At 46.7% G+C, this 13,507-nt stretch overlaps 1 protein-coding gene across 4 annotated transcripts in view; it reads left to right on the top strand.

Annotated features, from left to right (window-relative positions):
• The window catches only part of ADCY8 (adenylate cyclase 8), a 143,596-nt gene that overhangs the window by 111,949 nt on the left and 18,140 nt on the right, over nt 1-13,507 (top strand). For all 4 annotated transcript variants that reach the window (XM_016119826.2, XM_016119825.2, XM_016119822.2 and 1 more), the window contains 2 exons: nt 1,168-1,340; nt 6,979-7,057. In XM_016119826.2, the coding sequence (XP_015975312.1) occupies nt 1,168-1,340; nt 6,979-7,057 (252 nt within the window). The remainder of the gene's footprint in view (nt 1-1,167; nt 1,341-6,978; nt 7,058-13,507) is intronic.

The raw sequence follows: 13,507 nt of genomic DNA, 5'->3' as shown, positions 1-13,507 counted from the left end.
TCATTTTCTGGCCAAGGAAACTTGAATGATTTACTTAAGCTCTAGGAGCCTCACTTTCTTCACCTGTGAAATGGAAATGACGATTCCCGTCTTGACCAGTTACCTTGAAATGTACAAGAGAAAATGTGTACCAAGATCAAAATACCGTCACCCAGATGAGTCTTTGATGACATGAGTTTTATTCTTTTCTCCCATCGGATGGTCAGGACCCAAACCCACCACCCCCCAGAACGAGAGACAAGGAGCCTTCTGTAGAGGAAATGTGCTGAGGAGCTTCCGGATGGCTGAAATCTGGCCGAGCAGACCGATGTGTACACGGGGGCCACTGGAATATTCCAGCCCTTGAGTGGTTCCAAACGGGCCATTTGACCAACTGCTTCTGACGTGGCTGGTAGCTGTTAGGGGAGCTGTGGCGGAATGAGGCAGTGTCCAGAAGCATCTGTACGTGTGAGCCGCTCAGAGAGGACAACTGAGCGTGCCAGAGGAGTGAGGCGTAGTCATGTGGATGAGAACCGAGCAACAGGACATGGGAGATGCAGAGCGCTGAGGCTCCGGGGAGCAGGGCGACAGCTGTGGGGGACAGCGAGTGGACAGGGCGGCCGAAGTGTATGCCGGGGCTGGGGAAGCGGAAGGAAATCTAACACGCGAGGGTCTCGAGCGCCTTGCTCTTCAGAAAGGAGAACGCAGTTGGAGGGAACGGAGGGCAGCGAGAGGACTTCAAGGCGAGTGGCGCGATCAGGTCTGCGTTTCTGAAATCCTGGGGGGAGGCGGAAGCAGGCAGGGCCGCCAGGAAGCGCTTCCAGAACCGCAGCCGGGAACCGAAACAGCGGCAGGTGGGAGGAGGAAGCCGGCCGGAAGTGAGGCCCGGGGAGGAAGCAGAGCCCGTGGTTTTGGGGTGGCCCGCCGGTGGGACGCGGGGTGGCAGCGCAGATGAGACCAGGGCTTCCGGCTTTTCGATTCCCCAAAAAGATTTGGACCAGAGGTGCAGGGAGGCAGGGAGGACAGGGTGTGTTCAGTTTGGGACCCGTTGAACCGGGGCGTGGCTGAGACCTCCACGTGCAGATGCACAGCAAACAGCCGTGTGAGGAGACCCCTGGCATCTGTGACGAGGAGAGTCAGCCCCCCACGCTCCTGCTGAATCTGACCACACCTGCCTTCTGTTTCCAGTACTTCGTCTTCACAGGGGTGTTGGCCATGGTGACCTGTGCGGTGTTCCTCCGACTTAACTCCGTCCTCAAGCTGGCCGTGCTGCTGATCATGATCGCCGTCTACGCCCTGCTGACCGAGACCATCTACGCAGGGCTCTTTCTGCGCTATGACCACCTGACCCACAGTGGAGAGTAAGTGCCCATCACCACGTGTTCGCAAAGTGCTCAGACGCCATGGGAAAACGGTGGAGGTGGAGTCCCCGAAACTTGGGAACTGGTTGAATATTAACTTATTTCTCCACCTGGGCACTGTCAGCTTTTCAGTCTAGGCAAAACCTCTCGTTTTCAATTGTATCACTTACATTAATTACAGATGAATTAATGAGTTAAAGTTTGAACTCAATCATAACTCAGGTCTCCTCTAAACTTCATAATTTGCGACTCCTTCAACCTTAACGGCTCCAAGACTTGTAAGGTCTGATTATAATTTGGCTGTCACAATATTAATAATAGCAGACATTGTGCAATGAGCACTTACTCTTCTCTTTGCATTTTATTATTTCGAAATGCAGAATAATAATAATTATTATTATTAAATAAGAAAAGCCATAATATCTTAGCCTAGATTCCTCAGAGAATAGAGCCTGAGGGGAGCCTGGGATGTTAACGCAACCCCAGGACAGCAAAAGGAGGGAGTGAGGAAGAAAGGGGTGGGAGGCAAACACACGCTACTGCCGTGTTATTCTGGCCACATGAGTCGCGAAGGGATTCAGCTGGTGCCTTGGAAGAGCCATTCATTTGGCCAGTTGAAATGTCTCTGGATCGGTGGTAAGTTGAGGAAAAACATCTCACGTAGAGCAGGGGAGAGGAATTTGCTGACTCCTTCTCCTTTCTCCCATTAGTCACAGTTCACCCTCTGGATGTACCTCCTGGTGACATCCATTGGCTCCTTCTATGGCCCATCGGGAAACCAGAGCCCCCACCTGCATTCTGGCTCTTCACCTGAGCTGCAGGCACGTGGCCGATTGGTCTTAGGTGTAGAAAGCACTTGGGGCTGTGCGAGGCTCTAATGTGCTTATACGGAGTAATGATCGGTGACTTTTTCCAACCCATCGTTCTCAAGGTCCAACTCAAGGACAGTCTCCTCGGTGAAACTCTCTTTGATCATTTCTCATTCTCTAATCCATGCATTCAGGGGTGTTTTTTTTTTATCGTCGCAGTTATCTTTCTGTGTTGTGAATATTAATTTTCATGTCTTCCTCTTTAATTGGAATCAGAGCTTCGGAGGGCAAGAACCATTACTCATGTTCATGTTTCTGGCACTTCTGGTAGTATTAATTCAATTAGTGTCTGGCAACAGGTGTCCAATTAAATATTTGTTGAATGAAACACGAAATGAATGAGTGACAGAAAGAAACGTTAGCTCACTCGGAATCATGTTGCGCCGCTGATGCACAGTGAGCCGAGTGCCACCTCTCTATAACCCCTATGGTTTTCGCTCAACATTGCCCATAAACCACGTGTTCCCCATCATGTAAGCACAACTTGCTTGAGGTATGACTTGAGTGTCATACCTTTGCTATGCGCTGTGCTGGGCCCTGTATATTCGCAGGTGAATAAGACGTTATTTCTGGCTTAGGGACAGATAATTACAAGTAGGTGTGTATAGGAGAGCGTAGAAGCATCGCAGGTGCCTGAATAGAAAGCCAGTACTCACCAGCCACTAGATGAACCAAGGCACATTATTCCACATCGGCGTCTCGGTTTCTTCTTTACTAAAATAAGGATAACAGAGCTTTCAGTGTCGATATGACAGGTAAAGCCGGCAAAGCATGTAAAGCGGTATCACAGATACAGCATCAAATCAGCACTCAGCAAAGGCAGTCATTAGCGCTGCAGCAGAATTAAAGGTATATTCCGACTGGCTGGTTTGTTTTGGGTCTAATGGAGGGAATGGGAACTAATAGCTAAACTAAAAATTTGGCATCAGATGCACAATGGCTTAAGCTCTGAACTTGGTGCCTGAGATGTGAATTCTCATCCCGGTTCGGATACAAATCAGCTGTGTGACCCTGAGCACAGAACCTCTCTCTGGACCTCAGTCTTCTACCTCTAGGAAAAAAGGCTTGCAAAGGATCTCGCAGTGTGCATGGAATACAAAACAGAATAAAATATATCCACTAAACTCATGTTGCACAGTACTTAACTATGGAATTATTCTCCTGATATATACCAAGTGCAAAAGCAGTTTACAAAACGGTATGAAGCACACGATCCCAAGTTTGTGAACACAAACATATTTTTTGCACAAAGGCAAAGAAAATGACATTTAGTTAACTCCAGAATATTAATCATTACTTTGGCTGGGTTGTAGGCTTAAGGACAATTTTTATTTTCTTCATTGTGACTTTTTCTTAGCTTCCAAATTTACTACAATTAACATAAATACTTCTGTAATAAATAATAAATAACACTTCAATTAAATATTGATTGAGATATCAGATAAGATGATCACCAAAGATTGTTGTAGCCCTGAAATTACATTACCCTACTTGTGTTTTCACTTAATTATGTTCTTTTCTATTAATATAGGAAGATGGTAGTATTAATTCAATTAGTTTATTAATACAAATAAATTAGTTCAAAACGCCCATGTTTTCAGTCTTTGCCACCCAATATCAAGCAAAGTATCACAATATCGTGCAGATTTCAGCCTTTTGACTCAAATCATAATTCTTTCTGTGTGTTTCTTGGCCTGTCTGACTTTGCATATTCTTCAGGTTTTTTTTCCATCTGAAATATATCAGGAAGGCTCAAAGACCATTCTTAATTTTCTTTTACATTTCTTCTGAATTTGATCTAGTCATCTATTTCTGCTTGACCATTACTTTCAAAATGGCTCAAGAAGGATTTATGTTTTTCTCTTAAAAGTTTGTTTTAAGTGATAGATTGCCAGGCTTAAAAAGTTGTCTACATCGCGAAGAAAAGGGTGTTAGACGAGCCAGTCAGAGCAGAAGTTTGGGTTGCATTCAGGAGGAGCTAATCAAAGGACAGTTCTCATTCAAACGAAGCCATGTGAACCTGGGATTTTTTTAAAGAACCACCAGAAGCAGCAAGTTCTGGGAGCTTTATGAGGTGCAGAGAGGGAAACATGGGCCAAGCACTGTTACCAAGACTTGCTCACTGAATCCTCACAGTCATGGAGGTAAATGCTGTTAGAGTCTTTCACCGGGCAGCGAACTGAGGCTCAGAGATGTTAAGTGGCTCAGAGATGTTAAGTGGTTCGTCCAAAGTCAAACGACCGGTCGGTGGCAGAGCTGAGACTGGAAACTGGGTCTCCGTGAGCACACGCCTCAGGTCTTCGATCCCCGTTTCAGGAGTCCACAACTTCAGGGGCCAGAGCATTAAGTGCCGTGGGCGAAAGGGCTGCACCGGACTATGCCTTCTCCCCCCAGCCCCCTCCCACCCCCTAAAAAAGCACTACAGTGACTGGGGGCGAATGGATGGATGGATGAGTGAATGAGCGAATGAGTGAATGAATCCTTGTCCCTAAAATGCAGGATGACAGTATGGGGCTGACAGTACAACCCTCTTCACTTTAGCACTGGTGGGAGCGGACAGCTCCAACAGATCTGAGCAGTAGTCTCTCCTGCTGAGTTTGTACATGGCCTCGAACTTGACATCCAACATTTGCTTATCCCTACATTAGAGGCTTATAAACCGATTAGCTGAGCAAGATATTCGTACCATACCTGTAGAGCCCACCCCACCTGTGCCACCCAGAGTCCTCCTGTGCTCTGGGACTGAGCGCTTCTTGCGTCTTCCCTGAACCTCCAGCCCATTTCACTTGTTCTTTCCGTGTATTCCCACGGTAACGAGGACGTATCCCTACGATGGAGTGTATTGTGTTATGAAATTATCTATTTGATTTTTTTTACTGGGCTTTTGAAGGCAAAGACAATGTGCCTTCCTCATTTCTGTATCCCAGCATGTGCCTGGCACATGGTATATGCTCAATAATTATGTGCTTTGTGGGGCTATAGAAAAGAAGTACAACAATGAGCATCATCTATTATTAGCATCTTATCTCCAAGGAAAAGCAGATGGAACTAGGAATCCATAAAAATGAATACCCCCCAAGTGCATTTCCCTTCCGAAGGCCCTGTTGTGCCTGTAGAGCCAGACTGGGCCCAGCCCACTCCAGGGCGGGAGGGCCTTGCAGCATCAAGCTGGATGAGACTCTGGACTTTGCAGGTGGGTTCTTGCCTCCATATTCCTGAAGCCCATGCTACTCAGCTAGTATCCAGCAAGACTAGGAAAGGGGAAGCTGGAGACCATGTGGGTGCAACCGTACGAAGCCTCCTTCTCTCCTCCCTCCAAACACCGCATCTCGCCTCTGGTGGCCTCATTGTGTCCTGAAGCCAGATGAGAGTGATTCTGAGTGAGGTCTGAGTACATGTGTGCTTGCGATTGGGAGGCCGCAAAACAAAGGAGTGGCATGATCTAGCCGTAGTGATAAAAATTATTCCAGCAGCCATATAAAAAAGGTAGATTGTGACATTAGCGGGACACGAGGAGGCTGTTGGGGACCATGGTGGCCGTACTCAGGTGAGGAGGTGGACATGGAGAGAAGATGGCCTAGGGGTATGTGTTTGTGGACGAGCAGACAGGAGTGGTAAGGGCTGACCCCTGATTTTTTGTTTTGCTTTTGGCTCAAGCACCCGGAGGCATGGACGAGGGGACATTGCCCGAGATGGAGAAACTTGGGGGTTAGAACAGGAGATGGTAGAAAGCAAGTCACTGTGTCCACAGAGACGGTCTGTCTCGAGTGTTTTTATTTGAGTTTTCTCCTTTAGCCAATAGAAGCCTGTCAAGGGGACTGTTTATTTTCCCAAGCCACCCGTGTCCACATTCAAACGTCGATACTGCTTTCTCCAAACTCTTTGCCTCCTGACCTCGCTTGTCACGGGAAAGGTTTCACGCTGGGCCAAAATGAAAGAGAAACCATTGGGATCAAACAAAGGAATCCCTGGCCTTCTTCTGGATTTCTTTGATGGCTGAAAGTCACATCAACATGTAAACATACTCTGACCGCTGACCATGTCCAGCGGCCCCCCAGCCTGGTCTGCTCGAGCCAGCACCGGCCAGGGCAGCCACACTGCAGCTCGCACCCCCACGGGGACTATGAACGGGGTATCGAAGGTTCCCTCCGAGAGGACATGACATGGTGGGAACAAAGCCTCAGGAAAAGCCATAAGAACCGAGACAGGGTTACAGCAGTGCCCAGCCCATAGAATTGGGATACGAATTTCAAAAATGGCTGGAATTCAAACAGTGTCCAGTCCACGGAACTGATATGAGTCGATATAAGTATCTTAAGTGTGATTCTCACAGCACTTAGAGCAGAAACTGCCACATAACTCTTAAAGCACTACACACCTAACTCTTAAATAGGATAACATCTAAAAAAAAAAAAAAAGGGAACTTGTCTCTTCATGGATTTTTGTGACAAGATATATGAGCTCTTCGAAATCTAGAAAAAATGCAAACAGAGACCTCGCTATTGATGTCGAGTGCACTGTCTGAATGCTAGGCTCTAGAGTTTTCTCCTGATGTGACCTCAGTGACCTCATAACCTGGGGTCAGCTGATCTCTGAATTAGCTTAATGAAAACCCTCAGAGCAGCCCCTGTCACCTCGCAGGCACTCAGGAAACAGCCTCTTTCTCTTCACACGCTCCTCTCTGAGTGTTCTGAGTTTCCCGAGTGACCTGGAAGTCCCTTCGCACTCGTCAATGACCACGCCACCAATTGCGTTTCTTCTTCCCACAGGGATTTCCTGGGGACCAAGGAGGCGTCGCTGCTGCTGATGGCCATGTTCCTCCTTGCCGTGTTCTACCATGGACAGCAGGTACCCTAACATTCCGCTCCCACCAGCTTTGCTCACCTGGCGTCTTATTCCGTGGCCATGAAACTGGCCCGCGCTGCCTGCTAGTGAATGACTATCAGCTGCCGGCAGCCAGTGGCGATTCTTAACTAATCAGTTCCTAACATCAACCACTTAATAACAAACTAAGAGGGAGAGGATGGTTTGGTCAACAGTGTGGTTTTAACTCTCTTTGGATGTATCGCTTTCAAAGAGAATGTTGCTCTAAAAAAAAATAAAATAAAAAAATAAATCTTCGTTTTCTCCCGAGCATAAGCATGAAGGTGTGAGGATGACGGGGCTGGGGTTCGAATCCCGCCTCTGCCTCTCAGCTGTTTGTGGCTTCCGGGAAGTTAGTTATCTTCTGAGCCTCAGTTTTCTCATCTCTAAAATAAGATAGTAAAACCGAAGCGGGGCTGTTCTAAAGACCCGTTGGAGGTTGTCGTGTGCAGCGTTTGGCTCACCGCCTCACGTAAGTGTAGGCAGCTCTTCGTTACTGCTCTGTCAAGCGATAAAGCACCCACTGGCTCGACGCCCCGCCCTCTGTGCCTCCCCTCTGCCAGCAGCTGGGTGGGCACTGTGGATGGCCCTACACAAAACCCATCCCTGCTCCCAAAGGTTCCAGCCTGCTATAGGAGAGCCGACCCCAAATAATGCCACAGGGAGATGTGCCATGTGAGGCTCAGGCTGTCCAAGGACTTTAGGAGATATGGGCACAAGAAGTTATCCTGCGTGGGAGCATCGTGCCAGACTTCACCCAGGAGGCGTCGCCGGCTGTTGCCAGCAGGACCCTCCATGGATGCGGTGGTCGCTGAGGGAGATTTTCTACCCCCGGTGGAACTGGACGCCACCAGCTCGCCACTGCTCTGCTCTGGATCCCTGTCCACCTTTCTTTGGTCTGTGCACAGTTCCAAAAAAAAAAAAAAAAAAAAGTAACCAGAAAAGGAGAAAAACAGAACAGGAAGACTGTCAGCAAGAGCAGAAATAGATCACTGAGCAATCACTATGGAAACGGGGAGGTAACAATCCCTGGGAAACCAGGAATGAAACAGCCCCACACCCCGAGAACCGAGAGATGCATATTTAATGTTATTTGCAATAAAGGGAGATGGTAAAGGTAGTCAAGGGGGAAGAAAAAGAGCGACATGAAACTTGGCAAGCGGCGACGAGGGGGGAAGAGTTCCTACAGATCAAGCTCCTACTCAGCGCCGAGCCCCCGACCTCTGACCTCTCGTTGAATCCTCCACAACCCGGAATGATAGTATCGGACTGTTTTGCAGATGAAGTGAGGGAACTCCAGTTCAAGCCCACATCTGTGTCGCACGCCCTCCTTTCCCACTTCTCGTGACCGGAAAAAGACAGAAGGGACCCGTCTGGGCACCAACACAGCGGCCCAGGGTATTCAGTCCTGCAAGACAGGACGTCGGCTTGTTTTACAACGTTAGCCGAATTTATGGTGAAACAATAAGCCGAATGTCCAAGTCTCGCCACTTCCAGAATTCCTGTGTTCAGCTCTTCCTGGCTGTGTGTGAGAGCTGGGGCCATGTCTGCCGTGTCTTGATGGCTTCTAGTTACAGGGGGCGACTCCTTAGGCTGACGTGCAAATGACAACCCATTCGAGGGCTACGAAGACAGAATCAGACGAGGCAATGCTACAGAAAGACGTTCACACGCTTCGTCGCCCAGATTTTAAACTGATGAGTGAAAAAGCCAAGGGAGAGCCAGAGAGAGGGCCCTTGCACCGTAACGAGAATAACGTTCCTGTCCCCCGTCACCTTGAGGAGTTCCTTCACGGCCTGCCGGCACCGCTCCTTAGTGCTCCCTGACATTCCGATTTGGTTTATTCTAGTCTCCACTCGTCCTGGGAAAGCAGATAAACCAATCGTGTTAGGATATGTATGAAGAGTACAGAAGCACATGGTGAGTGTCTAGTGTTTCAGTGACATCCGGTATTTTACTTTTCTATTTTGGCTTTGGAATTATCGCATTCCACAACTGCCGCAGTTACGGGTATAGGCTTAATGCGAGGTAGATAATATTCGAACTCCAACTTGCCACTTAGTAGATAATTTACTGAACTCGGAGTCTGTTTTCTCACCTATGGTATGAGCATATAGTAACAGGTTCTGTAGGGTCGTTATAGCATTCTGTTGAGACTATAATTATAACGTATTTATCCCAGGGCTTTGCGCATAGAGGAAGTGCTCAAAAAGCATGAGCTGTTATGGCTTACTTTGAAAACAAGTAACCCTTTCCCTGTTCGCCTCTGAGACAAACCGGGGAAGTATTATCATCCATCGGGTTCCAAGTCAGGGGCAGAGAGACCTGAGTCACTTGAGGTCGCAAAGGCGATAAGGAACAGACACAGGAGTGTGACCGCCCTGACGTCGGCGTCCACTCGGTCGGCCACGCGCCACGCGCCGCTTCTCCTGCCGGAAGAGCCAGTCTGCGGGTGGCATCACTGCCGGCGCCACCCATCCATGGCGTCGGCCAGCGTCCTGTTCCTCCGGGCCGTCTTCCCCCTCCTGGGTTTCGCTGCCTGCTTCCACCAGTTTCCCTTTGCGACCCAGAGGCCCCCTATTTTCATTCAAGGCTGAATAGTGCCCATCGATGCCCGGGACGCAGCAGCCTCCTGGTGGGAGCACGTGCGGTTACGTGTCTGCGGAGACAGTGACGGGGCGGTTGGCCGTGTGACTGAACAGTTGGGACGTGTCACCTCGCACACGTGTGGCAGGGGCGTGCCCGCACTGCCTCCGCCCCGGGACAGCCGGGCGTTCCGAGCGCCGGATGGGACGGCGGACGGCCGGGCGCCCCCCGCCTCGAGCCTGATTTACTTGCAGCCCTGAGGTTCGGGCTTTGCCTCGGCGTCTCTGTTTGCGGCAGAGGAAGCCACAATTCGAGACAGAGATTAACGAGGTCATGTCTCCAGTCACTTGCTTCCAGGCCTCATAAAGACAGGCACTAAGATTGTGCAGTTTGGGAAAAAAAGATCCAAGCTTAGGAACCAAATATTCTTAAATTTGAGTCCCAGCATTGCCACTGAGAGAGTGAGGGACCTTGAGAGGCTCAAGCTCCCAGAGCTGTCATTTTTTTACCTATAAAATGAAACAGGGAGTAGTTATCATGGAGAATGGCTGAACGAGGTCATGACTACATAATGTCAGGGGTTAAGAGTCACAGCTCGGAGTCAGATGACCTGCACTGAACTCCCTTAGTGAGACCCGGGGCGGCTGACTTCGCCTCCCCGTGCCCCTGTTGCCTGGCCCGGAACGTGGGGATAACAGAGCACCCCCGCCTGCTGAGTTGTCGTGTGATGAAACAAGCTTTAATATGTCTGAAGAGCTCAGAACAGAGCCCGGTCCAAGGCGCTTGGCCAGTGTGGTCATTATGGGGCGAGCGGCATGGGTGAGCTCCCTCGGGGCTCTTTGCACATAGCCGTTCCCAATGGTTTGGTAAAAACCAAGAAGGACGGTGCCCCTCCAGCTCTTGAGCAAATGCGGAAGGACCGTCACTTCGAAGGACCATCTGGTTCGCCCTTCTCTCCGAGTGTGTTCCAGCCGCGCCATGCGAAGCGCTCCCTTCCTTTTCTGTGCTCTCTCGTTGCCACTCGGCGGTGAGTAAGTCCAAGGCAGAGCGGACTCTCCCACATCCTCCCGTGCCCAGCGCCCCGCACGCAGTGGGTGCGCCAGATCTTTGGTAAAACGAAGAGGGAGGCCTTCCTTCGGCGGAGGCCTGATGATGTGTGCCGCCTGCCTCAGGAGACGTGCTCCGTGGGGAGACAGGCTGCACTCGGACCCGCATCTCCTTGTGGACGTGCCTCAGAGGCAGTGACCTGCATCACGTGGCCAAAGCGTGACATCTGGTCTCGGAACTGGAAAATTCTTGCTGAAATAGACTCAAGTACTTCAATTTCCCTACTCGTGTTTCTGAGTTGAATTCAATGAGATGAGAGTATTTCAACAGAAAGTAAATTTAAAAGTTTCTCCTGCTTCAACCAAGCATATATTTTTAAGGAGGATGAAAAGGCATTTCATTTGGAAATAGTTGTAGATAAGAAAAGACCATCTTTGACAAAGGCAATTTGACAAATCAAAATTTTATGCTCTTGAATGTGGAGGGGAAAAAATTAAAACACAGCTTGGATCTGACTTCATCTAGTAATACCTTGTAAATCTATATTTTAAACATTTCAGAATTCTCTTACATGCAGATGTCATTTGGTCCATATAATAGGTCCATGTAATAATCCATAAACGCTATGGCAGTGATAATTGTTATTTTTTAGGAGAACCAAAATACAAGAAAGGAAATGACTTTCCAAAGGTCACACAGCAACTTGGTAAAATAGTCCAACTAGCATTCTTTTGTACAACCTGCTGCCTCCATTCAAATTTTTTTTAAAAATTTTCTTATGGAAAATTTCGAACATATGTAAAAGTATATAAAATAGATATATAATATAGTGCATATAATAGAATATATTAAACAGATATTTAATAGTATGTCACAACTTCAATGTTATTAACACCAGTCTCTTTTCATCCATATCCCTGTTCATTTTTCTCATTTTCCCCTTCCCAGTTATTTAGAAGTAAATTTCAGATGTCCTATCATTTCATCTGTCAGTTCCTCAATATGTATCTAAAAGATAGAGAATGTAATCTAATCACAGTATGATTAACACATCTTAAAATAGAAAACAGTAATTCTTTAATACCATCAAACTTCCAGGCAGTGTTTCAATTCCTTAAGTAGTGTATATGTTTTAAGTTTGTTTAAATTGGAATCCAAATAAAGTCCAAATATTGTCATTGGTTGATATATCTCTTGTAGGATTACTGTCCTTTTTCATTCATATCAATATTTTCCGATAGCCATCTGACCTCCAAAGTAGGATGTCTCCCCACCTAGAGCTCGTTGGTTGTACCTCCAGAGTTACTTAACACAGTCCTCTGTCCTTTCTTTTTACTGTACTGGCAGTTATGCCTAGCAACTTGGCAAGATCCAAGTTCAGTATTTTTCTGCAAAAATATTTAATCGGTTGGTTTTGTAAACTACTGAACGGGATACGTAATATCTGCTAGTCTCTCTTTTGCTGACATTAGGAGCTACTGATGATAGCCTGTGTCATTTATTTTATAGGTAGCGATAGTTCAATCCTCTCAATGCTCCATAATTTATGACCTGGAATATGTTTTAAATAAGAACCTTCTCCAAATAAGTACCTTCTCCTCACCAGTTAGTTATTCATTGCCTCAAAGTACAGCTGATGAAGCAAAGGCAGGAGAAATGCTTAGTTCCTGCCCTATAAATTTGTCCCCTCTAAAATCGCCCAATAACTTTGTTCCTGAGCATCGTTTAGAGGTGATCAATCAAGTTTTATTTTCTAAGCGTCATCACGAATTTATGCTTAACATACTTCCTGTGTTTCAATCCATTGCAATTATTATTCTTGTCGAGCTCAACTTGTCACATCTTTGACGAGGAGGAACCTATTCACACTGGCTTGGAAATACATGTGTATCATGAGCTCACAGTGACACTTCCATTTCGCAGGCAGGACAGAGGCTTCTGACTTAACGTCGTCTCTCTCACATCTGCACCCCCTTTTCCCTTTCCCCCAAATCCAGTTCTCAGTGACTCCAACACAGAGACTCATTTGCTTCATCCTATAATTCACATACAATAGTCTAATAATAATAAACACTACTGCCTACGATATGAGCTCCTTTCATCCGTGGAGTATTTCTCTCTCTGAATGTATCATCAAATTAGTTGTTAAAAGAAATTTGGAATGCTTCCTTTCCGTGCAGTTATACATGTAGGTTTGTTTGCTTATTGTTTTGTTTTTTACAGAGTTTTTAAAACATATTTAGTTTTGTAAATAAATAAAATATTTCCATGATTCAAAAGTCAGGTTCCTAAAACAAGATATAATATTAGAAGTTTAAATTCTGTCTTTATTCCTTCACCTGATTCCTTCCCTTCCTTGTCTCATCAGTAATGATTTCTTATAGCTCTTTTTATTTTTTATACTTCAATTTTTCAATAAATATTTATTAAAATGTTAATTAAGTAAATTTAATTAATTAATATTTATTAAATATATACGGAGAGAGAGAGGTATAGATATCTCCCTTCCTTAGATCAGTGGTGACACACTATAGTTTTTCTCCACTGCCACCTTGCAGACGGTCCATCAAATACAGAGAAATATTCTACATTTCTTTTCATGACAGTGTATAACAGCTTATCCACCCAACAAAATGAACACTTGGGTAGTTTTCAGCCTTTGCTATTACAAATTCTGCTGAATGAATAACCCGGCGCCTCTGTCTCTTCCTATTTTTGCCACCCACTGAGACTTTCACATAAGACAAACTAGCTGTATTTTTATGTCCTTGAATTCAGGGGACCCGACCACGTGTTTAATAA

This window comes from Rousettus aegyptiacus, unplaced genomic scaffold, assembly GCF_014176215.1.
Source record: "Rousettus aegyptiacus isolate mRouAeg1 unplaced genomic scaffold, mRouAeg1.p scaffold_m13_p_15, whole genome shotgun sequence".
NCBI classification, from domain to species: Eukaryota; Metazoa; Chordata; class Mammalia; order Chiroptera; family Pteropodidae; genus Rousettus; species Rousettus aegyptiacus.
This window is presented reverse-complemented; position numbering and strand designations above follow the sequence as displayed.